The sequence below is a fragment of the Pipistrellus hanaki genome (assembly GCF_964339955.1).
Source record: "Pipistrellus hanaki genome assembly, chromosome: 3".
In the NCBI taxonomy this organism is placed as follows: domain Eukaryota; kingdom Metazoa; phylum Chordata; class Mammalia; order Chiroptera; family Vespertilionidae; genus Pipistrellus; species Pipistrellus hanaki.
This window is the reverse complement of record NC_140505.1, coordinates 23,227,317-23,251,538: the sequence shown is the minus strand read 5'-3', so window position 1 is coordinate 23,251,538 and position 24,222 is coordinate 23,227,317. Positions and strand designations below refer to the sequence as shown.

Sequence of the window (24,222 nt, the reverse complement as noted above, 5' to 3'; positions counted from 1 at the left end):
GCGGGGCCTGGCGGGCCGGAAGGGGACAGAGCATCTTCTGCGAGAGGGACCGAGCCGGTAGGGAGGCGGCACCTGAAGCTCCGGTTTGGCCGGAGGAAAGCGGACACACACCCCAGCGTTACATCCCAATGGGGTTTCGGTGGGAAGACCTGGGTTCCCAACCTAAGGCGTTTCTGTGTTCTCCGTACGTATCTCTGAAGTGCTCCCCCTAAAAGGGGAAACAGAGGAGCCCGATGTTTCACTCTGAGGTCAAAACTTAAGGTGGTGCGGGGGGACATCAGGTGGTTGGATGGGAGACAGAATGCTGAATTCTGCTCTGTGCACGTTTTAGGTGTGCACAATAATAGTTATTGAATCCATGACGCGTTTTGTATGGGATGAGGCGACGCCACCAGGGGGATACTGTCAAAACTTTACATGACCTCACTCATTTATGGATAATACAGAACATTATAAACTGATGAACCAAGAGATATAAAGAGACAGTAAAGCAACAAGCAGACTGTCAAATTACAGCGGGGAGGGGAGGGAGATCTGGGGGAGATACGAGATCAACCGAAGGACTTGTATACATGCATATAAGTACAACCAATGGACACAAGACTCTGGGGAGGGAGGGTATGTATGGAAGTGGGGGGGGGGGCAATGGTAAGATATGTACACATATAATAATTTAATTAAAAAAAAAAACTTTCTGTAAGACGACGGTGCAGTCCTCACTGAAATGGTGTTCTGTACTAGGTGAAGCAGGAGCCGGCATAATAGGAAAGCCTCCTTTATGAAATTTTTTAAACAGATATGCCAACCAATGTCAAAAGACATTTTATTTTTTATTCCCCTGCTTTTTGTAGTAGGGGCTAAGGGGGTGGGGGGAAAACACACAAAATGAGCAATGAAACTGCCATTACAACATGATAACCTGCATCTCATAAATGTATAAGTTCTGCTTGAGAAATGAAAATGTGACATCAGCAATATTTTACAAGTGTTAACTCCTGGGGTTCGTACTGCCAAATTCCAGGCAATTGCTTTGTAAATAAAATTAAAAGCTTATTACAAAATGATAAATGGCTGCTGTAGAAAAATCGGGGGAAAAGGTATAAAAGGAGAAAAGAAAAAAATCAGTGAATGTCTCACCACTTATCTTTACTATTAATATTTTGTGACATGTTTCCAAATCTTCTAATCCAGTCCTTTAAAAATTCCCATTTTTTTAAAATAATGGAATGCTTTAGATATCTTTCCTTGATTAGAAAGGAATAAGTATAAGTGTGTTCGTTTGTTTTTTGTTATTTATTTATTTATTTATTTATTTTTACAATATCAATGTACATCTTAGGTTATACTTATTGGTCATTTGTATTTCTTCTTTTGTGAATTTCCTATTTATATCCATTTTTCTAATAGGGTATTGTCTAGTGTTAATTTGCTAGATTTTAAAAATATTACTACTAACCCTTCTGCACAGCTTTGTATGGTTTTTGTAAATATTTGTATTTGTCTTTAATCCCTTGCCTTTTAACTTTATTCTGAAGCTTTTTACCACTTTGATTCCAACCTTCAATTAGAAGTGAGTCATCTCGTTTTCTGCATAACCCTTCTTTTTGGCACTGAGTTTGTGGACATCTCCTGCGCGCTATGCCTAAAGTTGTGTCCCGGTCAGTTGTCTGCTCCTACACCCGAGACCGGGAGGAATATGAGGACTGCGAGAAGCCCCTCCACATCTACTACTGTTTGTGTGGCCAGATGGTTCTGGTGCTGGACTGTCAGCTGGAGAAATTGCCCATGAGGCCCCGGGATCGGTCCCGGGTGATCGATGCTGCCAAACACGCCCACAAGTTTTGTAACACGGAAGACCAGGAGACTATGTACCTCCGCAGGCCAGAAGGCATTGAACGGCAGTACAGAAAGAAGTGTGCCAAGTGTGGACTGCCGCTCTTCTACCAGTCCCAGCCAAAGAATGCTCCTGTGACCTTTATTGTGGATGGAGCAGTAGTCAAGTTTGGCCAGGGTTTTGGGAAAATGAATATGTATCCTCCGAAGCGAGAGCCTCCCAAGAAGGTGATGGTGACCAAACGAACGAAAGACATGGGCAAGTTCAGTTCTGTCACTGTGTCCACTATTGATGAAGAGGAAGAGGAGATTGAGGCCAGGGAGGTGGCTGACTCGTACGCACAGAATGCCAAAGTGATTGAAAAACAGCTGGAGCGCAAAGGCCTGAGCAAAAGGCGGCTGCAGGAGCTGGCTGAGCTAGAAGCCAACAAAGCGAAAATGAAGGGGACTTTGATTGACAACCAGTTCAAATGATCAGGACCGTTCTCTGAACCCAGACTAAAGGCAAGCATGTAGACCAGGAGGCAAACGAACTTTTTCTTGACTGCATGAACTGGTTCCTATCTTTATGCCCCAGCAAAAGGCCTGATGTTGTTACCTACATTCAGTGAGGTCTTTGAATCCATCTGACCTACTTTCTAGAAATGAATTTTTTAAATACATGGGTCTTCTGTACTTTTTTTTTTTTTTTTTTTTTTTTTGTCCATTTGATGTCAACTTCTTTAGTTGTATAGAAACTCCATGAGTAGTCTAGTGCTTGAGTGGCTTTAGTTTCTAAAGTAGCTGTTCTTCAATAAAATATTTAAAGATTTTTTTTTGGGGGGGGGGATGAGTCATATTAGTTTTTTTTCCATTCATTTTCCTATCCATCTCTATTCTAGGCTATAGTCATATTATTTTTTTCTGAAGAATGGTCATTCTTTAAATATTTTATTGACCTCTGAATAATGAGCATTACAACTTTAGGGAATTGTGGGACCATTTTTTTTTATATGAGTATTATGCCAACTTTAAAAATAATTAGTGCCAGAATATCAAGGGAAATGGTCAATTCTCTGTCCTCATCCTCTTGGACCAACCATTAACATTTGACACACTTAACCACTTACTTCTTGAAATAGTTTTCAATTGGCTTCTAAAATAGCACATGCTCTGCATTTCCCTTCTTCCTTATTCTTCTGTAGTAGCCACTCCTCAAGTTTGTTGGGTTTTGTGAGTGTTGGTTCCCAGTTCCTCCACTCTCCAAACTAAATGGGAAAGTACCTCAGGCCTTAATCTTCTGGGCCTTTACATCCCCATCTTGTTCGGTTTTAGATCCCCACCTTGTCCAGTTTCACCTTTTAAAATACAATGGCTAGCTTGAAGATTCCTAAATTTGTATTTCTCTTGAACTCTAGTCCCACTATCAAACTGCCTACTGGTTATCTCTAATTGTCCATAATAGTCATCTCAAAGATAAAATGTCCTATAGAATTCTTGATTCTTGCCCCACTAGCTTCTCAACTTTTCCCCGTCTCAAGTTAATGACACTTTTTAAAAATATATATTTTATTGATTTTTTTTACAGAGAGGAAGGGAGAGGGATAGAAAGTTAGAAACATCAATGAGAAACATTGATCAAATGCCTCTTGCACACCCCCCACTGGGGATGTGCCCACAACCAAGGTACATGCCCTTGGCCGGAATCGAACCTGGGACCTTTCAGTTCGCAGATCAACGCTCTATCCACTGAGCCAAACCAGTTTCGGCTAATGACACTATTGAGAGGTCGATTTCAAGTGTGAAGTTCTATGATACATGATCTATATATTGCATTGTGTGTCTACCACCCCAAGTCAAATCATATTCCAACACTATATATTTGGGCCCCTTTGCTCTATAATGTCTGCCTACCCCCTTCTCTCAGGTAACCACCATACCACTGTCTATGAGTTTCAGTTTTATATCCCACATGTAAGTGAAATCATGTGGCTCTTAACTTTTTCTGACTTATTTTGCTTAGCATAATATTCTCAAAAGTCCATGTTGTCACAAATGGTAGTGTTTCATCTTAGGGCTGAATAGTATTCCATAGTATATATGTACCACATCTTCTTTATCCAGTCATCTATTGAAAGACACCAATTGTTTCCGTATTTGACCGCTGTGAATGGAGCTACATTGAATATAGGGATGCATATATCTCTGCAAATAAATGTTTTCGAGTTTTTCCGGTATAAATCCAGAAAAGGTATTGCTGGATCATATGGTAGCTCTATTTTTAATTTTTAAAGGAACCGCCATACTATTTATTTTCCATAGTGGCTGTATCAATTTACATTCCCATCAGCAGTGAATGAGGGCTCTTTTTTCTCCACAATCTCTCCAACACTTATTACTTGTCTTGTTGAAAATAGCCATTCTCACAGGTGGTAGTTACCTCGTTGTTGTTTTGATTTGCATTTTCCTAATAGTTAGTGAAGTTAAACATCTCTTCATATATCTTTTGGGCATTTGTATGTCTTCTTGGGAGAAGTGTCTGTTGAGGTTATCTGCCCATTTTTTAATTGGATTGTTTGGTGTTGAGTTGTATGAGTTCTTTATATATTTTGGATATTAACCCCTTGTCAGAGCTATTGTTTGAAAATATTATCTCCTATTCAGTTGGTTGCCTTTTTAGATAACGACACTTTAATCTACCCTGCCATCAGGCAAAAACCCAAGAGTCATTCTTAATTGTGCTTTTCCCACTCCACATCCAATCTGTCAGCAAGTTTTGTCTGATCTGTCTCTAGAATATATATTCTCAACTGGATTACCTCTCACCATCTCTACTGCCACTGCCCTAGTGCACTCTATTATGATCTCAATCCTCAATTACTGCCGTAGCCTCCTCAATGGGCTTCTTGCTTCTGTTCTTGTTCCCTCCAAATAGGACAAGAGTGATTCTTTTTTTAAAAATGTGTATCAGATTATATCGTTCATTTTCTTAAATACCTTCTCATTGCACTTAAAATAAAATCCACAGTCCTTCCCTGGCCAGTGTGGCTCAGTTGGTTGGAGCATCAACTTGTACACCAAAAGGTGGCAGTCAGAGCACATACCCTGGTTACAGGTTTGATCCCCCGTTGGGGCATGTGCGGGAAATAACTGATTGATGTCTCTCTCACATCAGTGTTTCTTCATCTATCGCCCTTTCTCTACAATCAATTTTTTTTTTAAAACCCCACACTCCTTTCCATGGCCTAATGTGATCTACCTTCTACCATCTCTCCTACTTCCCACTTCCCTTTGTTTACTACACAGATGCACCTGCTTCAAGGATCTTCTTTCATTGTTCAGGCCTTGGCCTGGCTGCCTTCTTCTCATCATTCATATCTTAGAACAGTAGTCACCTCCTTGTCACATTCCTGAATAACACTATGCACTCTATCCATTACTGTTTTATTTTCTTCATAGCATTGAAACTATTTGAAACTTACATGTGTTACTTGCCTATTATGGAATCCTTACTCTACCCCTTTTCCCACCAATGTAACCTCCATGAAAGTAGTTAATTCTTGTTTGCCACATAGAGGTGCTCAATAGGTACTTGTTGAATTCCTAATTGCAATTTTGCTGAAGTAAACTGTCAAATACTTTGAATTACACAGGATATGGACACATCATGATGTAGGATGATTTATCATCCTGGGTTGACAGGGACTGAGAAGTTTACTGGGATATAGAACATATGGGCTAAAACTGCTATGGCACTGTCTGATCCAGGTACTTTTCCATTGAGTTGATTACGAATTCGTAAGTTCTAACCAGAGGATTGTGGAATCCAGTATAAGTGTTGAGTCATTTCACAAGAAATATAAACTATTTTTTTTTTAAATAAATCAATTTAATAATACTGCTAGATGATACGGGAGGCAGGAACTCCCTGTCCCACCTCCACCACACACAGATGTGTCCGAGCAAGGACAGAGGTGTGAGCATTGTGTTCAGCAGGCCAATGGTTAAGAAGTAACCTTTTCTTCTCTCCTCCATCTCCATGGCAACTCACTCCCAAGTAATCTTTGGGGACCAAAGAAGGGAGTTTCTTTTCCATCCTCTCTCCAGTGGCTAAAAGACATGGGAGCCAAAGGGAGGATAACCACCACAGTGTAGGTAAAAAGACGATTTTAGCAGCAGTGAAATGAAAAGAGGAAGAGAAGGGATGGGACCAGGCCAAGTCCATGACTTAAAAGTCTGTTCAAGAGAAAACAAATCCAATTAACTGTAAGGAAACGTGGGTCATGGCCTCTGAAGATCAGGAGGGGTCAGGAGAGGATAGGCTGGCATCAAGGGCTGTTCATACTTTGCCCTGGAATATTCATGTTAGACATTTGTCCAGCGGTCTGTGGTGCAACAGTACTTGAGCACTTTTTTCAGAGCAGAGGAAGGAGCCTCTGTGGTTTGGTCTCCTTCATGCTCCTGCCTGGCACCCATGCTTGCTGGGCCTCTGTGATGGAGGACTTCCAGTGTCCTGACGAGTTGCTGGCAGTGCCCACGGAGGGCCACACCCTTGGTCCACGGTCAATGCCACAGCGATTGGGAAAGTAAGAAGATCTCCATCTGTGGACCGAAGACTGCTGGGACATCAGTAGTGCAGGGCACATACCTGGGAGAGCCTCAGGCCAGGCAGCCCCATCAGGTGGTCAGGCCACCCACACAGTCAGGAGGCCTGCTCCAAGCTCTTCTGCTCTTCTTCCTCCGTCTGTAACCAGCTCCAGTCTAGAGACTGAAAGTCAACAGGCAGGTTAAAAATACACCTCAGGGGGTGGTTGTTTTTCCAGGAGGCAACCAGCACAATTTAGAAGGACATTTAAACCCTCTCGTTAATGATAGCTATTGCTGGATACCCTTGAGCTAAAGAAACATTCAAAACCATTCAGAATCTTTTCTTTGGACTGGCTAGGAGTCCCTGAGATTCCTGGCCTTATGGAAAGTAGAAAAGCAATTTTAGTATTACTTGTACTCACAGTGCTTATTTATGCCCACTGTGGGTAGGTGGTACCAAGAGCATTTCAGGTGGAGCAAAAGCACATGCAGAGGCCCTAGGAGTATAGCACAGGAGTACAGGAGTATCCTGGCTGAGTACAGCATCATCTAGGAGCAGGGCAAATCTCAGCTATTGATTTCCAGCCTCACCAAATGAAACGCTCTAATAAGACTTCCTTTTCCTCTGGCAGAAATGCAAATTAGCAGTGAAAGGGTTAAACATACAGTCTCAGGAGGAGGAACAGTAGCAACAACAGATATAGAAAGCCCCCAAACCAGAGAACACTTAAATAAATACCAGATCATTACAATTAATGGTGTCCCCTCTGATTATTCTGAAAACTAAGACGTAAGAGGGAGGCTAGTAGGTGATTGTACTGGCAGGAAAAGGCCATTTAAAGATCTGCGGGAATGATTTAGGATCCTTGAAGTAATGTTAGTTTTATCCTAATGTATCTGTATGTTGACTAGTTTTTCTATAACTAGTGCTACCTACTGCTTAAGCTCTGAGTCCCTGAGAAGTGGGACCATGACAGGTTCTTGCTTTATCCCTGAAGTTCAGCACAACATCCACAACACACAAATGTTCAGCAATTGGACAAAAGTTGATGGGGGTGGGGGAAAGGCCTTTTCAAAATAATGTTACCTTCTTTATAAAGATCAAGTATTATAAGGTTTAAATGAGACAATGCACATAATGTACTGTTCCCATTCAATAATTGTTAGCATTATTATAATGATTAATAATAAATGTACAGTTGACCCTTGAATAACATGGTTTAAACTACACAGGTCCAATTATACACGAATTTTTTCCAATAGATACAGTAAATGCATTTTATCTTCTTTAAGATTTTCTTAGTAACATTTTCTCTTCTCTAGCTTACTTTATTATAAAAATATAGTATGTAATACATTAGTGGTTGGCAAACCACGGCTCCTGAGTCACATGCGGCTCTTTGGCCCCTTGAGTGTGGCTCTGCCACAAAATACCACGGCCTGAGCGAGTCTATTTTGAAGAAGTAGCATTAGAAGAAGTTTAAGTTTAAAAAATTTGGCTCTCAAAAGAAATTTCAATCATTGTACTGTTGATATTTGGCTCTGTTGATGCATGAGTTTGCCAACCACTATAATACATATACAAAATATGTGTTAATCAACTGTTTATGTTATCAGTAAGGCTTCAGGTCAACGGTAGGCTATTTGTAGTTGGGTTTTTGGGGAGTCAAAAGTTATATGTTGGTTTTCAACTGTGCAGGGAGTTGGCACCCCTAATCCCTGTGTTGGTTAAGGGTCAATGTACTAGAAAATCACAAGTGTATATTGGACTGCCTTTCTGTTTTCTTTTTCTCGTCTGTTGTAGCAAAGACATGAGATAGGCCGTTACCCGTAAGCTCTGGTGCTGTTCTTTCATTGTGTCTTGCATTGCACTTTCTAGCTGGGTGCAGAGGCTGTGTGCTTCGGCCATCAGTTCCTCACTAGAGAAAAGGGTCGAGTTATTAGGAAGTGTCAGTAATATTTTTTCAGAGATAATACTATTATTTAAAAATATGCTAAAGAGCTTTTGACAAAGTTTTAAATTGTAATAGAATTATTTTTGTTCTGAGTATCTTAAAACACCATGTCATTGATTAGTGATCACATTCATCTAATGAAGCACTTTCTGGAACCCCAAATCTAGCTACAAGCACCTGTTGCTGTGAAAAAGCAAACCGATCTAGGCTTAATAAAAAAGTTAAACGTGAAAAAAAGGGCTCTTTCAGGCTTAACTGTATGGCTAAATATATTAAACTGGAGGCGTGGTACATGGATTTGAGTACCAGTGGAGTCCACTTCGGTGAGAACTGGAAGTCCTACGTTCCCTGAGGGATGTAGTAGTGCGCCCATGCCGGCAGCTATATTTGGTCAAACATTTAATTAACTCACCCCTAATGCCTTTCCAGGGCAAATTGTTTCGAATGGCTGCTCTAGGGAGGCGGGAAGCCTTGCCAGAAAGGCTGACGTGCTCGTTCACCCCTCTGTGGCAGGGGTCCAGGTGACAGGAGGGGAGAGGAAGGGATGAATGGGAGGTGATGAGAGGTGGTGATGGGAGGAAACCGGTAACTTGGTAACTCAAAAGTGGGGGGGGGGGGGGGGGGGAGGGAAGAGGCAAGATGACTCAGGTGGATTGAATGAGGCCCTCCCTATAAGGAATCTGGTTTTGAAGACCAGATAAGGACTGATGGGCTACATATCAGCATGTGACTGACCAGCACTTTCAGTATTCTCTTTGAGCAATTAGTAATCCAACTCTCAGACAAAGAAATTTTAGTTTCCAACATATTCAGACTCCCAAGGGACTCTGAGGCATTTGTCCCTGCAGTGCCTACCATATATAGCAAACACAAAGAAAAACATGCACAAAATCATTAGAGAGACGAAAATGGTCTATCAGTGGTCAACATCCATTTCCACCCCATGACCCCCTGACATGCCCTTGAATATTACACTTGGCACTGTTAACTATGTCGTACCTTTTGTTGACTAACTCAGGTAAGCTGTCGGGGGCAGTGAGAGGCTGAGACATCAGCTGACCAGAGTGACTAAGGCGAGAAGCATTCATGCTATCTGGGCTTCCACTCACAGGACCACGGACCTTGCTCTAAAGGACAAAACCAAAAAGAAAGACAACAAAATTTTGGAGCAAAGAGATAATCCAACTTTTGCACTCACACCATGGTATTTTCTCATGAAACAATTGGCCACAAGACACATGTTATTCCTAGAGGATAACAGTCAACCCCTGTATCTGTGACATCAGCTGGTAGTTTGCATTTCAATTTAGAAAATTTTTCTATATTTTCATAAAAGATTCTAAATACAGAGAGATTTGAGTGCCTGTATTTGTAAGTTTTATTTCATTAAGTTCGATTGCTTAATGAACTCTTTTTTTAAAATATATTTTATTGATTTTACACAGAGAGGAATTGAGAGGGATAAAGAGTTAGAAACGTCAATGAGATAGAAACATCGACCAGTTGCCCCTTGCACACCCCCCACTGGAGATGTGCCCGCAACCAAGATACATGCCCTTGACCGGAATTGAACCCGGGACCTTTCAGTCCGCAGACCGACGCTCTACCACTGAGCCAAACAGGTTTCAACTGCTTAATGAACTCTTATAAGGAGATTAAAAGTGAGGGTTCTTGGTTTTTTTTTAATTCTTTTTCAAGTAGAAGACTAAGACACACACCCAAAAAAAGTTTTCAGGGACTTCCTGTGAATCGCACCATCTCTGGGACAGCTGAGGAAACCGAGACAGTCTGACTCCAAGGCTGTGGCAGCCACTCCCCCTCAAAACCAAGATGCTCCATCAACAGCTCCTGCTCCAGCTACCTGCACCTCCTCAAGCCTACAGCCCACAGACATGACCTACAGTACAGTCCACCTTCTCAGCACCTCAAGCCACCTCTTCCCTCATTTCCACCACACTCTCATCTGTTGGCCTCACCTACTGCTCATTAACCCCTCTCCTCGCCTTCACTGCAGCCTGCATTGTTTTCATCCCTTTCAGCTGTACAGACTGGCTCCTCATTCTCCCTTCCAGCTGAACATCAAGGTCCCACCTCACCCAACCATTCAAGAACCCTAGTTTGCCCTGCTCTTCATCATTCTGCTGATCCTTCCCTGGCGACGCTCACTCTTGGGGAGACCCATCTACCTCCTCTACTTCTGCCTGTGTCCACAGTAAGGAAGGAGGTCACTATTGTGCTTTTGGACTCCTGACTTTTCTACCATCCACACCTGAGATACCAAAGTGGGAGAACAGCAAGTACTCAATTCTGCCGCCATGGAGTGGCCACTCATGGTCAATGGTGAGGTCCGTGAACGTCTCAAATCTGTTCTCCAGCTGCCATCAGAGTGAGTTTCTAAAATCCTAATGTGACCATCCCATTTCCATACTTAACTTTCTTCAATATGAAAGGAAAAAACAAATTCTGCAATGTTTCCTTTATTTCTTCAAAATAAAGTGTGGCCTGTCTGAGCTAGCCCTTGCCTAGCTGTCCAATGCCATCCCCAGGGATACCTTCCCCCACCCCACCCCATCCCAACCTGCTTATACCTCCTTGCTCCAGGCCTTTGTCCTAGAGTGTCCTCATCTCCACCTAGCCAGCTACCCAACTCCTACTCATTCTTCAGGTGAAATTCTGTGGTTCCCTCCTCTCTAAGATTGAAGCTAGCATTCCTCCTCTGCATTTGTGCTATAGCGTGTGCTTACTATAGCTGCTGTATGTCACCTCCTGACCTAAATTGTTCTCATTCATTTCCCTGGCTGTGCCCCTCACCAGATTATGAGCTTGGGCCAGGGGCCATGCTTAGTTTCCCTCCCAAGTTCTAGTACTCAGCACCCAGCTGGGCATATAGTCAGCACTCAATGTTGAATGAATATTGCCTGTGAAGACCTCAACTTCCTTCTCCCCCTTAAATCTTGTCTGCCTCGTTAGCTCTCCCCTTTTCTTTTCCTCCTACTTCCCAAGGCCACACTCATTATTCTGACCTCTCTGTTATTCTCAAGACTGGAGACTAAATTGTCTCCTATTACTTTGATACTGTGAATGCCCAGAACACTGTCTACTTCTACTTGGCTTACAATATGCTCCAGCTGCCATGATCTTAAAAAACAACATCCTTGTATCTCACTTTCCACCTGAAGAATTCCCCTTCTCACCGAAACCAGTTTGGCTCAGTGGATAGAGCATCGGCCTGCGGACTGAAAGGTCCCAGGTTCGATTCTGGTCAAGGGCACATCCCCAGTAGGGGGTGTGCAAGAGGCAGCTGATCGATGTTTCTCTCTCATCAATGTTTCTAACTCTCTATCCCTCTCTCTTCCTCTCTGTAAAAAAATCAATAAAGTATATTAAAAAAAAAAATTCCCCTTCCCCTCTTAAAAACTATCAATGACTACATGGCTCTCTTTTCAGCCTCTTCCGCCTTTTTGCAGTCTTCCCATCAGCTGTGGGTTCCTTGGCTTTTACCTGTCTCTTTCACTTCTGTCCTGAGCTCTCTTTCTCATGTTTTCTCTCTGAGCAGCATCCAGTGGAGTCACCGCTACATTATGACAGATGGTGGTCACAGAGAGTAAGAGTTACAATAGAGGCAGCAGGCATAGATGAGAATCTACCACATCATGCTGCCATACCCTGCAGAGGACTAAATGGAGGAACCCAAAAAAATCTGTCCATTCCTAACTCCAGGAACCTAGGAATGTGTCCTCGTTTGGAAAGACGGTCTTTGCAGATGTAGTTAAGGGTCCTGAAATGAGATCATCCTGGACTCTTCACGTGGGAATGGAATTCAATGACCAAGTGTTCTTATAAGAGACACCCAGAAGACAGAGGCAGAGATTGGAGGGATGCGGCCACAAGCCAAGGATCACCTGGAACCACCAGAAGCTGGAAGAGGAAGGAAGGGTCCTCCCCTAGAGCCTACAGAGGGAGCCTAGCCCGGCCAACACCTTGATTTCAGACTTCTGACAGAACATTCTGTGGTCATTTATTAGAGTAGCCATAGGAAATACATACATGCATAAATAAAAACAATGGACCTAGGCCCTAACTCTGCCACTCCTGCTTCTCTACGTTGCAAAGAGGTGGCCTTATGGTCTCCCTTGTAGGGAAGGGAGGGAGAGGCCCAAGGAGATGGCAGGCTGAGGGCTGTGGACCAGGCTGCAGGGGTTCACTCACACAAGCGATCTTCAGGAGATTCCAGAGCTCCTTCTGTCGCTTTTCCTGAAGCCGAACAACAGTCTTCTCATCCTCATTCATTAAACTCACCACTTCTTCCACCTTGGGCAACAATTCCAGAGCCTTCTGCTTGCAAACCACAGTTTTACTGTAAAGAATAAGACAAAGTCCAGTGGCATTTGGGTTGGAGAAAGTGGGAAAACATAATCCCTGGTGATTACGAATCCAGTCAGCAGCTGTAGGTATTTTCTTCACGTGGACAAATGCATCAGAATGGAGTGAAGAAATGGCCCCACACGGCCTTGCTGCTTCTTCACATTCCACCTCGAGTAGAAAAGTCGGGGCTTATACCTGAGCTGTGTATAAATCACTCGCACTTTCTTCTCAAAGGCTTGGATTGCCTGAAGTAGCAGTCGCACCATTTCCTGGCTGTCACCCTCAGTTCGCTGGTCTGGGAAGAGGAAAAGAATTGCACAGTTCCTAGAGGTGGCTGGCAAAGAGGACCAATGTCTCACACCTGAGATACCAAGGAACCCAAGGCCGGCACAGAACCACACTTACCTCTAGGTTTCTCCCTGAGTCTCCTGTAAAGCTCCCTCGCTTGCTCTTCTCTGAAATATACCAAAAAGAAGCTCTATCTAGATTTGAAGCCACATTAGAACATCTTAAGCATTGATAAGCTGATTCCTGCCAGTAGAATTACTGATTTCTAGAAGTAAGGCTGGCGATATGTCTTGACTGGAGAAAATAATTATTCCTGGTAATATTGTGTCTATAATAAGGGCATGACCACTCGCATTATCAACTATCTCCAAGGTTTAACTAGAGAGAATCCTAAGAAAAGGAGTCTCCACTTTGTCCCTTGGAATTTCTGGTTTCCGCAATAGTGGTTCCAGGTGCCATCCCTGGATCTGAGCACGGAGAACATGACTTCATTTTGAAAACACAAGACCACTGAACCCAAGTGGGCTAGTTTGTGAGAGGCTGATGTGCCCGCCTGCCTCCTTCCCATCTGCACCGAGGGGGAGAGGGGACGCTACGTAAGACTTCCTTCAGGCAGGACTGCTCTACTTGGGTGCCTCATCCTCTCTTGGCACCAAGGCCAAAGTCCTGATAAAGTCTCAAATGAACCATTTCCAGATCTGAACTTCTAAGGGTTTCCAGGCTTCTCCATCTCTGGGCCAGTTTCTGCTTTTCAAGCTACACCTGGGATAGGGTGAGCTTGACGAAAGGTGATGCCCGATACCATGGCAAAGGCTCCTTGCGGTACAGCCTTTATATTTTACAAATCACTGCTCTATGCATTAGCTGAACTGATCCTCACAACGTTGGGAGGTGAGACAACTTTTCTGGCCACTAAACAGATACGGAAACTAAGGCTCAGAATGATGGTGATCTGTCCTTGCTCATCTCTGGAGCTTGCCGAGATGATTCATTGCGGGGGGTTAGGGGTGCATGCTCTACAGAACAATCTCATGAGCTTCCATAATAACCACACGTGTTCCCAACACACATACAGAAACTCCAGCTGGGGCACATGCAGTGTTAGGGACACTGTGTGATCCCCGCCCGGTTGGTACTCACAGGTCGTCCAGCGTCCCCCCCTGCTTCCGACCCATTGGGCTCCTCTGCAAGTCCACGATATCCGTCTGCAGTGCCATCATCCGTTCCACCAGATGCTTCACTTCATTCTCCTGATGAAAAAGCTGCGCTAATGTCAACTGACATAAGAGTATCCTGAGACACAAGGTTTGGGGGTTGGGGGGGGAGAGAAACCCTTCAAACTGATTGTAGAATCTCAACTGACTCGTAGAAGGAATATGGACTCCACAATCAGAATGAGCTGGCTTTGGATCTTAGGTCTACCACTTTCTGTGTGACCTTTGGGCAAGTTACCTAACCCTTGATCTGAAGTTTCCTCCACCATAAAATAAGCTTCTATTCGGGCTGTTTTAGGGGTCAATTAAGTATCTTGGCATGGTGCCTGGCATATAAAAGATGCCCAATGCCTAGCGTGCCCCCTACTTCCTCTTCTCTTAATTTGTCCATCCAATGCCATCCCATGTGGGGGGCCTGGATTCCTTTATTTCACAGATTTTGTATATGAGTGCCCATCTCTATGGCTAAATAATGTGCTATCTATATATATTCACCTTTAAGCATTCATTCAGTATTGATTTAAAGAAACAAACATTAAAAAACACAGAGGTGAAGGTCCTTGCCCAAAGTCACAGGGGGAAATGGTGGAAAAGTCCAAGAAAAAGGCTCAGAGCCCAAGGTCTTCAATTTGTGTGAGGGTCACTAAGTAATACTTCCCCTGCCTTCCCAATCAACCTCTTCAGTGGCATTTGATCTACACTGTCCTAGGACCCTTGGTCTAGACCTTTTCTTTCCTATGGATTTAAAGTCCCAATAAAATGGATTTAATGTCCCAGTAAAATGAGGCAAAAACCTTTGACGGAGTGTTGATTATTCATTCATCCAAGGCCCTTTATAATAGGAAGATGTCTATGCTTTCCCCCGCCCCCCCCCCCCCCAAGGGTACTTCACACTTTGCTCCTTATTCAAATCTGGACCAGCTCAGTCCATCTGCATAGCTCCTGGATCTGCTATAGTAGGGCCCCTTTTAGTGGCTATTCTTCTAGCTTCTTTCCAGCAAGTTCTAGCTAAGTCAAAGAGCATGGCGAGGAAAACTTGAGTTCTCACATACAAGATCAGCCTAGTGTTTGACGAGAAAGTGGAAAATGGTAGAGAAAAGACTCAGTAAGGATATAAACCTAAAATGAGTCTCCTACCCGCCCACAGAGCTCCACAGCCTGTTCCATTTCCCTCCAGGCCAGCAGCAGTTTATCTGATGCTGGAAAAAAAAATGTAGGGGAAAAAAATGAAAAACAAAATGAAGACACCACAAAACCAAAACAGAAACAAGCAACTCGATTATAAAAGGATAAAAGAAACCTCAGGAAAAGAAAACAGGAATGAAATGGTCTCTCCAAACTCATTGCAAAGAGTACACTCACTGATCCCAAACTCAGTTTGCTCACTATACTTCTCCAGGTCAATCTGGATGCTGGTCTTAAAGAAATCCAACTTGGCCTTGAGCTGCTGAGACATGGAGGCCATGGAATTCTTCATCTTGGAGAGGGAGCTGTTATTCCGGAGGAGATTCATCCTGTAGGGACCGCAAGAAGCAGAGCCTTCAGGCATCTTTGGATCCAAATACCATATCCGGTACAATAACAAAACTGCCTCAAATGCCAAGGCAGATCCCTGCTATAATTATTATAAGAGCAGCCACTCATAACCATCAAGACAATTTCCTAGCCCTCAGCAATGCATGAGGTCCTGCACCAAAATTGGAATTGGACAGAGTACTACACAAAGGACCAATAATCCAAACTAGTCATTACCTGGGGAAAAAGTCAGGCAGTTCCTGGTATGACAGCCAGGGGAGTGTTGCTGACCCAAATTGCAATGAGCTCCTCCAGGTTCCAAATTTTGCCCCCAGTTCATCCAGCCCAACCCTCCATTTATGCTCCAGTTCCATGAGCTGATGAGAAAGAAAACCCTGCCATGTCTAAAAGGGTTTTCCTCAATCCAGCCCAGCTGACCACGTCCTGCCCTTCCAAACCAGTGTCTCCCTAGCAGTTGCTTCTGGGCCCCTGCCTCCGCCACCTCCCTGTGGCAAAAGCCACCAAGCAATTTTAAATAAGTCAAATCCCAAACCGCCTGGCACCGTACATGGCAGCTCGCTGTCCCTGCTGCAGCCGGTTGCAGTCCTCCTTCAGGGTTTGGATGCTGTGCCAGACCTGGCCCCACACTTTCCGCAGCTGGAAGAAGGGCAGGTTCCTCTTGGGCTCTTGAACTGGAACAGAGTCGTATACAATTGTCAGAGAATTACTCCCCTGCAATTAACCACATCCTGCCTTGCAACTTCACTGGCACTTTCACATTTTAAAATGTTACGTAACTTCTATGTTATTACAGAACTTTTTTGGGTGTTATGCCTGGTTACCCTCTCATACACTTTTGTACCCCATTTCAGAACAAGCATGCGCAAGTCAATAAACAGCTTTAGATTTGATTGGAAGGAAGGCTTTGTGAATCATGTGGAGATAGTCCTATGTACACAGGCTCATATTTTCAATAGAAACTTTCATGTTCACAATAGCTTCAACCAGCAGTCCTGCAAGATGACTAAGAAATAAGCCTGGAGATCTCTAAGCCTTTGGACACTTGATCTGTTTAGTGTGTGTGTGTGTGTGTGTGAGAGAGAGAGAGAGAGAGAGAGAGAGAGAGAGAGAGAGAGAGAGAATAGGATTGGGAGATACATTAAAATGTCCATCACCCTAGCTGGGTGGCTCAGTATGTTGAAGCGTCATCCCATACACCAAAAGGTTACAGGTTTGATTCCCCATTAGGATACATACAGGAGGCAACTGATCAATATTTCTCTCTCACATCAATGTTTCTTTTTTCCTCTCTCCCTCACTCTCTCTCTCAAATCAATAAAAAACCATGGACACAGACAATAGTGTGGTGAGGGCCAGGGGAGAGAGGGCAGGCAGTGCAGGGGCTGGGTAGAGGGGGTCAATGGGGGAAAAAGAGGGACATTGTAATACTTTCCACAATGAAGATAAATATTTTTTTTAAATTGCCCCAAAATAACAACAATAAAAAATAAAATTAATTAAAAAATAAACACACATCCTCGGCCTCTGTGACTCCATTGTTAAGCATCGACCCATGAACCAGGAGGTCACGGTTCGATTCCCAGTCAGGACATATACCTGGGACGTGGGCTCAGTCCCCAGCAGGGGACATGCAAGAGACAACCAATCAATGATTTTCTCTCATCATTGATGTTTCTATCTCTTTTTCTCTCTCCCTTCATCTCCCTGAAATCAATAAAAAAAAAATTTTTTTTTTAAATAAAACATCTTCAGTTGAGGATTAAGAAACATTTTTTAAATGTCTATCTAACATTTGTACAATAGAATACTGCTACACAGGCATTTTAAAAATAGGCAGTAAAAGGGAAAAAAGTTTTCCAAAATATATTGTGAAGTGAAAAGGGCAGATACAGAACAGTAAGTATTGTATGCCACCATTTGTTTCAGGGGGAAATGAAGAAGTACATAATCATTTATAAACGCATCGGTAGAAAACCCCTGGAAGGTTAACTCAGGAATTTGATAGTAGCAGTTTCTCTGGAAGAGGCTGGGGGTACTGGGGAGAGAGGAAGGCTTATTTTTCACTCTATGTTCTTGCATCTTTTGGTTTTGTTGGCATCTGTGGATATATTCATTATTAAAATATAAATAAAATAAAAAATAAATAAATAAAATGGCCATCTGAATCAAGGTCAGTGGATTGTAGTCAGTGTTCTCTGTCTGTTTCAAATTCTACCAAAAGGCTGAAATTAACAGAAGACTTCCTTTCCTCTTTTTTTTTGGCTGGGCTACCTCTCACATGTTCCTGGTAAAGAAGGCTGCCCGAGGATAGGGTAAGCTGACCTCCGTTTGGGCCCCTCAGCTGGCCCACATCTCTCTGTCCTGCCTTGTCCCAAGCATTGTAAGTGATTATTTAAAACAACAACAACAAATAACCACAATGATGTCTTACGGATACAGCTGACGCTTTCAGGTTGGGGCCGTGGGGAGATCTGAGTCTCATAGGTGACTTTACTGTTGTCAAAGAGGAAAACGAGATCCATGTCCAATGTGCGGCCGTCGTTGAGCTGTGAAGGGACAAGAACAAAATGAGATCTCGTGAATCCAACCCCTCCTTTATTGAAGGAATAATGAAGATCTTTCAGCATGTTTCCCACTGTTTACCAACAGCATCATCTTCAGTCAGCGAGCACTAAGCACCCAGCTGGCCTCTACTTCCTCTTTTTGTTCCTTTTCCACTTATTTATCCCCTGTTCCTTTTCCACCTCTTTTGCAACTTACTACATTCCATTTTATTCTGTGATGGTCTTTTAGGTGCAATTTAGACATTTGCTATCTCCTTTTCTCTCCAGTGACTGTTTCTTACACGTTAACTTCATCAGTTTTGTAGGGGCAGGGACCAAGTCTTGCATTGCTGTGGCTGTCAGCCCACTTCTGTACACAAGAGGCCCATCATAAACATGGTTGACTTGGAAAAACGAAGTATCACGTTGACAACAAAGGCAAAATAAAGGCACCCTAAGTGGTCTGGGAGTAACAAGACAGGTGTGGAGTGATTGGTGTCTCCATTAGGACTCACAGGGGATTTTGCATTCCAACTTAAAGAATACAGGCAAGTGTCTGTGTGATGAGCAGAACTGATTAAGTAGAGCTAAAATCTGAATGCGTGATTATTTTCCTTGCAGGCAATGTCAGGGCAAAACAGGGCATTTTGCAGGAAGCCCGGGGCTCACCTTCCCGTCTGAAATACACTGGGTGGCGGGCTTGTCGGGGATCAACGCCAGACCCGCTTCTTGCAGCAGCTCCTGGTCCTCCTCGGGGATCCCTGTGTCCAGCCGAATTCTGGCCTGTAAGCTCTGCAGACTCTCGTCTTCTGACACTGGATAGGTGTGAATGGTGCCTGTGACCATGTTCAAGATATGAACCAGCTGCAACACAACCCAGAGGTTATTGAAAAATCCCAATTTTACAGAGATGCCCATCTCTGAGTCCTTTGCTACTCCCAACACTTCCCAGCCACAAAAAGCAAGGGCCTAGCTTGAGGGCCATGCTATATATATAAAATCTAGTCTTTAATATTCGTGTTTGTCCATAGCTACAACTTTATGACCTACATCAAGTCAGCGTGGGCTCTATCCTCTTACTTATGTAGAGAGATATTCTCACAGCAGCCTAAATTTCCCCAATGGTCAGGTAACCCGTGACCTGTTTTTTATTGAGTATGTCTCTATCATAGAACTGCCGTGTCCCATGGGGATCTGACCTGTGGCCTCCAGGCTCACCTTTAAGTTTAAGATGTCATCCAGGGCCTTGAAGCAGCCGTTGGGCCCGTACCCGGGGTCCGTGCCCCTTTGCCGGGGGTGCCACATCAGCATCAGCTGCAGCCACTTCTCCAGGCGCTGCAACAGGATGCTGAGGAGAAGAAGAGCACAGCGATTTGGATCGATTTCTGGGTTCTCTATTCTATTCCATTGATCTATATGTCTGTTCTTGTGCCAATACCAGGCGTCGAGAATATGTTTGTATATTTTCAGAAAACAATCCCGAAACCATGTGGATTCTGGCAACAGAGAGGAATTTACAGGACTACTCCAACCATGAAGGCAGAAGAGAAGCAGTCCAGAGATGGAAGACGCTGCTGACGATGCCTTGCCATAACAGCAGTCAGCAGCTGTGTATCACTGCAGGTTGCCCAGGACCAAACCAGAGAGGGTTGGACCTGCATTTACCACCATTTGCCCACCATCCAGAACTGAAATATCATTGCTGACATGTACACATAAGGAATTGTTTGACATTGAAATTGGGTCTCAAAAGAACTAGTGGCCCAGAAATAAACTCTACAGACTGATTCATATGCCTTTCAGCATAATGATTATTGCATTTTTGATTCTTATAAGTATATTTCCAGTAGGACATGATCTCACTCAGCTAGGGGAAATGGTGAATAACATAGACTGATGAACAAGAACAGACCCAGAGATAAGGAGCCATGGGTCAGATTGTTGGACCTCAGAGGGAGGATGGGAATAAAAGGGAGAGATCAACCAAAGGACTTATGTGCATACATATGAGCCTAACCAGTGGTCAAAGACAATAGGGGGTGAGGGCATGAGTGGGGAGGGGTGGGGTACTGGAATGGGGGGTTGAGGACAAATATGTGATACCTTAATCAATAAAGAAATTAAAAAGAAGAAGAAGAGCACAATGTAGGAGGAGACGCCTCTAATGCAAATTTCAGGGGGCCTTAATATGGAATTAAAAAGCACACCCTCACATCCATTTCACCACTATACACACGGGTGGCATCCAAAGAAACAATCACTTAAGATGAATTAATCTGAGAGAAAAAGTAAACATTTCCAACTAACTTAATTATTCCGGTGCTTATCCCCTCTCCTGGTCTGCTAAAACACCTCCTCAAAATTAGGGATTCTCAGCAGATGGGTCAACAAACAGGCTGATGTCCCATTGGCTCTGTGAGAATGATGTAAGCCTTTTAAGTGCACTTTATAGGCGTGGCCTGACCTCCAGGTGATCTCCACACACAACTTGGAACCCCTGCTGCTGGAGTTATTTTGTTAATCACCCTGTCAAAGGTTCACGTGACAAAAGTCACTCCTTCCTTTGGCACTGCAGGCCCTTCACAACCTGCCTCCTGTAAGGTCTTAGCTGACCTCTCACCACTCCCACGAAAGCCCTTCATGAAGCCAATGCTGCCACTGATTGACTCCCTAAACGTGCCTTTGCTCCCCCGCAATTTTTCCCCTTTGAACTTCCTTCCTCTTTATCCATGTCCTGCACATTTTTCCAGATCCTTCCACCAAGTTCTAGCTCAGCCGAAGTCATTCCACATAGCTTTCATCCACCCAATACATCTCCCCATCCTCTATACCCTCACGGTAATTGTTTATCCATGCTACTTGTGGACAATGTGACCGCCTTCTGGCTTTCTTTTGTACCAATCCCCAATTCTGATATTATTGTTTAGCTGTTCACATTCTGACTCTAAGACCAGAATGCAATGCTGTTCAAACTACAAAGTTTATTTGTTGGCTATTGTACAGTACTAGGTTACATGAGCAATGCAAGGAGAAATATTCCCTACCCTTAAAAAGCTTACAGATGAGCCGAAACCAGTTTGGCTCAGTAGATAGAGCTTCGGCCTGCAGACTGAAAGGTCCCAGATTCCATTCCGGTCAAGGGCATGTACCTCGGTTGCCGGACACATCCCCAGTAGGGGCTGTGCAAGAGGCAGCTGATTGATGATTCTCTCTCATGGATGTTTCTAACTCTCTATCCCTCTCTCTTCCTCTCAAGTCAATAAAATATATATATTTTTAAAAAGGCTTACAGGTGAGTAGGAGATAAACTCGATGCAAAACCAAATGTAACACAAGGTCGAAGCTACTAATTGTAATAAAAGGTACATAGGAATTGTTATATGAATTTAGAAAAGAAGATTTCTAGGTGGGGGTAGGGCTGGGAATCCACCTAAGTTTAAGATCGAGATGGATTATGTCCAGTTTTTATCATAGGATGATATCCTGATAGCGCATTTAAAAGCTATCAAATGTCATCTCAGACATCTATTTCAAAAAGAGGGGGGGAAACTGTTGAAGAAAAATGCCACCGTCCCTTACCTGTTAAGATTATTGGGGTAGGGTAAAGAGCTCGAAAACTTCACTGCTCCATTCAAGTCTTCAAAAACAACGATGTCCATCTCACTCTTCAGCCGGACTTTGGAATGCCTGCAGACATGCATTCTTGTTACTTACAGCCCTTATCTCACTTCGTGGTCAAGAGCCATTTGACACCTGTAACATGTCCCTTTACAACTGTGCAGGATACCCCCGGGTCACTACTTAATCTCTGCAGATAATGGTCAGTGCAGTGTATCCTGGGAGGAAGGCATTTACTAGTAGGAATGATGGTGCTGCCTGAACGAGTTGAGTCATTAACCCTCCTGTGCCCAGAGTTCTGCAGCTGGAGCTGCTGACTCATTTCATCCGTGGCCCGTCCTTTTCATTTTCTCTAATTTAAAACTCCCACGTTTTGATGGAGGATAAAACTGAGACTTCCAAACTATGACTATGCACATATCACATTTACAGGAAATATGCACAACACATGAGCTCCCTCAAAATGTATATGGTTAAATATTATTTATAAGGGTGAGTGAACGTTTACAATTCCCAATTTAGAGAATTTATCAGTGCACCTGAAATCGTTTTTAAAGGGGAAAAAAAATTAGCTCTAGCTGGTTTGGCTCAGTGGATAAAACACCGGCCTGCGGACTGAAGGGTCCTGGGTTCGATTCCAATCAAGGGCACATGCCCAGGTTGTGGGCTCGATCCCCAGTTGGGAGCCTGCAAGAGGCAGCAGATTAATGATTCTCTCTGATCACTGATGTTTCTATCTCTCTCTCCCTCTCCCTTCCTCTCTAAAATCAGTAAAAATATTTTTTAAATGAAAGAAAAAAATTAAAATCCAACCAGTTTCAAATCTTCTTGATGACAAGGATAATAATTTGAATAATGCTTCATAGCTAAGCAAGTACTTTGACACTGAACACACACTTCCTTTGCCATAATAACCGCATGTGGCAGACACTATTTTTAGACTCCCATTCAGTGGTAAGGAAATAAAGATCAAGTGATTTACCCAAGGTCATACAACTACAAAATGTCAGAACTGGTAACTCAAATCCAAAGTCTGGTGTTTTTTTTTTTTTTGAATGTCTAAACCTTTCCTTTCCAAACACACCTTGGAAATGTCAATAAAGACTATTCCCATGAACACTTCTCATTAGTAAAGGGTGAACTCGCCTATCTGGAGCTCATGGGAAACCTCAAAGAGCTGGCAGATGGCCGAGGCTGGCGGCTTACAGCTCTGGCTGAGACTGACTGCTGTAAGTCAGGTGCACCAAGACTCTTCATTACATTCAAGTGGGATGATCCTCTAAGAATACTTAGTCTGTCAACAGGAAATTATAAAAATAGAAGGACATAGTAAATAAAATGCTTATTGCTTAGGTCCTGTGTATTGCAACGTAGCTTTATAATCAAATTACAAAGCTAAAATTACATTGGTCCTGAAATTACCATCTACCTGCCACCTGAGATGAGAGAGTGAAATTTTAAGAGTTGTTTTGGCTTTACAAAGCAGCTGAGACAGGTGCTTCTCACACACTTCTCCACTGCACAGCTCCTTAGCAGGCCGAGAAATCCATTTGAAAGTGGTCGCCTGGCCTTCCAGCACCAATGAGGGGAGTTCTAAGAATCTGATTCTGCAGACAGCAGACGTACTAGGAAAATGATGAGCCATTAGGAATATATTTTCAAAGAGCACTTGTTCTTCCAGTCCAAATGGATTTTAACTAATTTTGTTATAAATACTAGAAAAGGTCAACATTTGAGCTGAAGAAAAGCAGTAATTCTTTGGTTAGCTAGAGACACTGCAGCTGTACAGATATTTAATTTTTTTTCATAATGGTCACAGAATAAGTTGTAACTATAAATTAATTAATTAGCTAATTCCTCAATATTCAGAACCTGTGCCAATCAACAAGCATTACTTGTTTTTAAAATAAGCCACCACAGGAGGGCGTATTTTGTCATTTCACAGGACTCCTCAAGAGCAGGGCCTTCACCTCATGTATCATTGCATTTCCAACATCTGGTGTATCAAGTGTGACTGGACTGCCATCACATGCAACGGCGCTGAAGCAGATTTTATTTGTAATACATCTTATTCTCATAAATAAGTGTTCTCATGATAAAAAAAAAAAAAAAAAAAAACCTGTTTTTGAAAAAGTTCACTGTTTTTATTACTTCCAGAAAGGTAGAAAAATGACAACAGCCAGTGTTGGTGAGGGTGTGTGGAAAGGGACAGCTTTGTATGTTCCTGGTGGAAACGGTATTTATATAACCTCTCTATGGAGTATTTTGTTGCTTCACAAAAACTTTACAACATGTATAATCTTT

The 24,222-nt window shown here is 43.1% G+C and overlaps 2 protein-coding genes across 5 annotated transcripts in view; one reads left to right on the top strand and one right to left on the bottom strand.

The window, feature by feature from the left end:
* The first annotated feature begins 17 nt into the window (after window positions 1-17).
* On the top strand, window positions 18-2,510 carry LOC311619059 (STING ER exit protein-like). Its single transcript, XM_084876983.1, has 2 exons — window positions 18-184; window positions 1,536-2,510. Exon 2 carries the CDS (start codon window positions 1,639-1,641, stop codon window positions 2,305-2,307), a length of 669 nt encoding a protein of 222 aa, XP_084733109.1. The 5' UTR covers window positions 18-184; window positions 1,536-1,638; the 3' UTR covers window positions 2,308-2,510.
* Window positions 2,511-5,679: 3,169 nt separating this feature from the next.
* The window catches only part of IKBKB (inhibitor of nuclear factor kappa B kinase subunit beta), a 51,850-nt gene continuing 33,307 nt past the window's right edge, over window positions 5,680-24,222 (bottom strand). Inside the window, exons 9-22 of one of the 4 annotated variants that reach the window (XM_084876978.1) lie at window positions 21,880-21,987; window positions 19,519-19,648; window positions 18,970-19,164; window positions 18,189-18,303; window positions 16,305-16,428; window positions 15,584-15,735; window positions 15,359-15,420; window positions 14,148-14,269; window positions 13,125-13,174; window positions 12,915-13,014; window positions 12,564-12,711; window positions 9,354-9,481; window positions 8,228-8,318; window positions 5,680-6,580 (exon numbers count right to left, since the gene is read on the bottom strand). In XM_084876978.1, the coding sequence (XP_084733104.1) occupies window positions 6,515-6,580; window positions 8,228-8,318; window positions 9,354-9,481; window positions 12,564-12,711; window positions 12,915-13,014; window positions 13,125-13,174; window positions 14,148-14,269; window positions 15,359-15,420; window positions 15,584-15,735; window positions 16,305-16,428; window positions 18,189-18,303; window positions 18,970-19,164; window positions 19,519-19,648; window positions 21,880-21,987 (1,591 nt within the window). In that variant the 3' untranslated portion in view covers window positions 5,680-6,514. The remainder of the gene's footprint in view (window positions 6,581-8,227; window positions 8,319-9,353; window positions 9,482-12,563; window positions 12,712-12,914; window positions 13,015-13,124; window positions 13,175-14,147; window positions 14,270-15,358; window positions 15,421-15,583; window positions 15,736-16,304; window positions 16,429-18,188; window positions 18,304-18,969; window positions 19,165-19,518; window positions 19,649-21,879; window positions 21,988-24,222) is intronic. The other 3 variants (XM_084876979.1, XM_084876980.1, XM_084876981.1) reach the window with 3 other exon arrangements.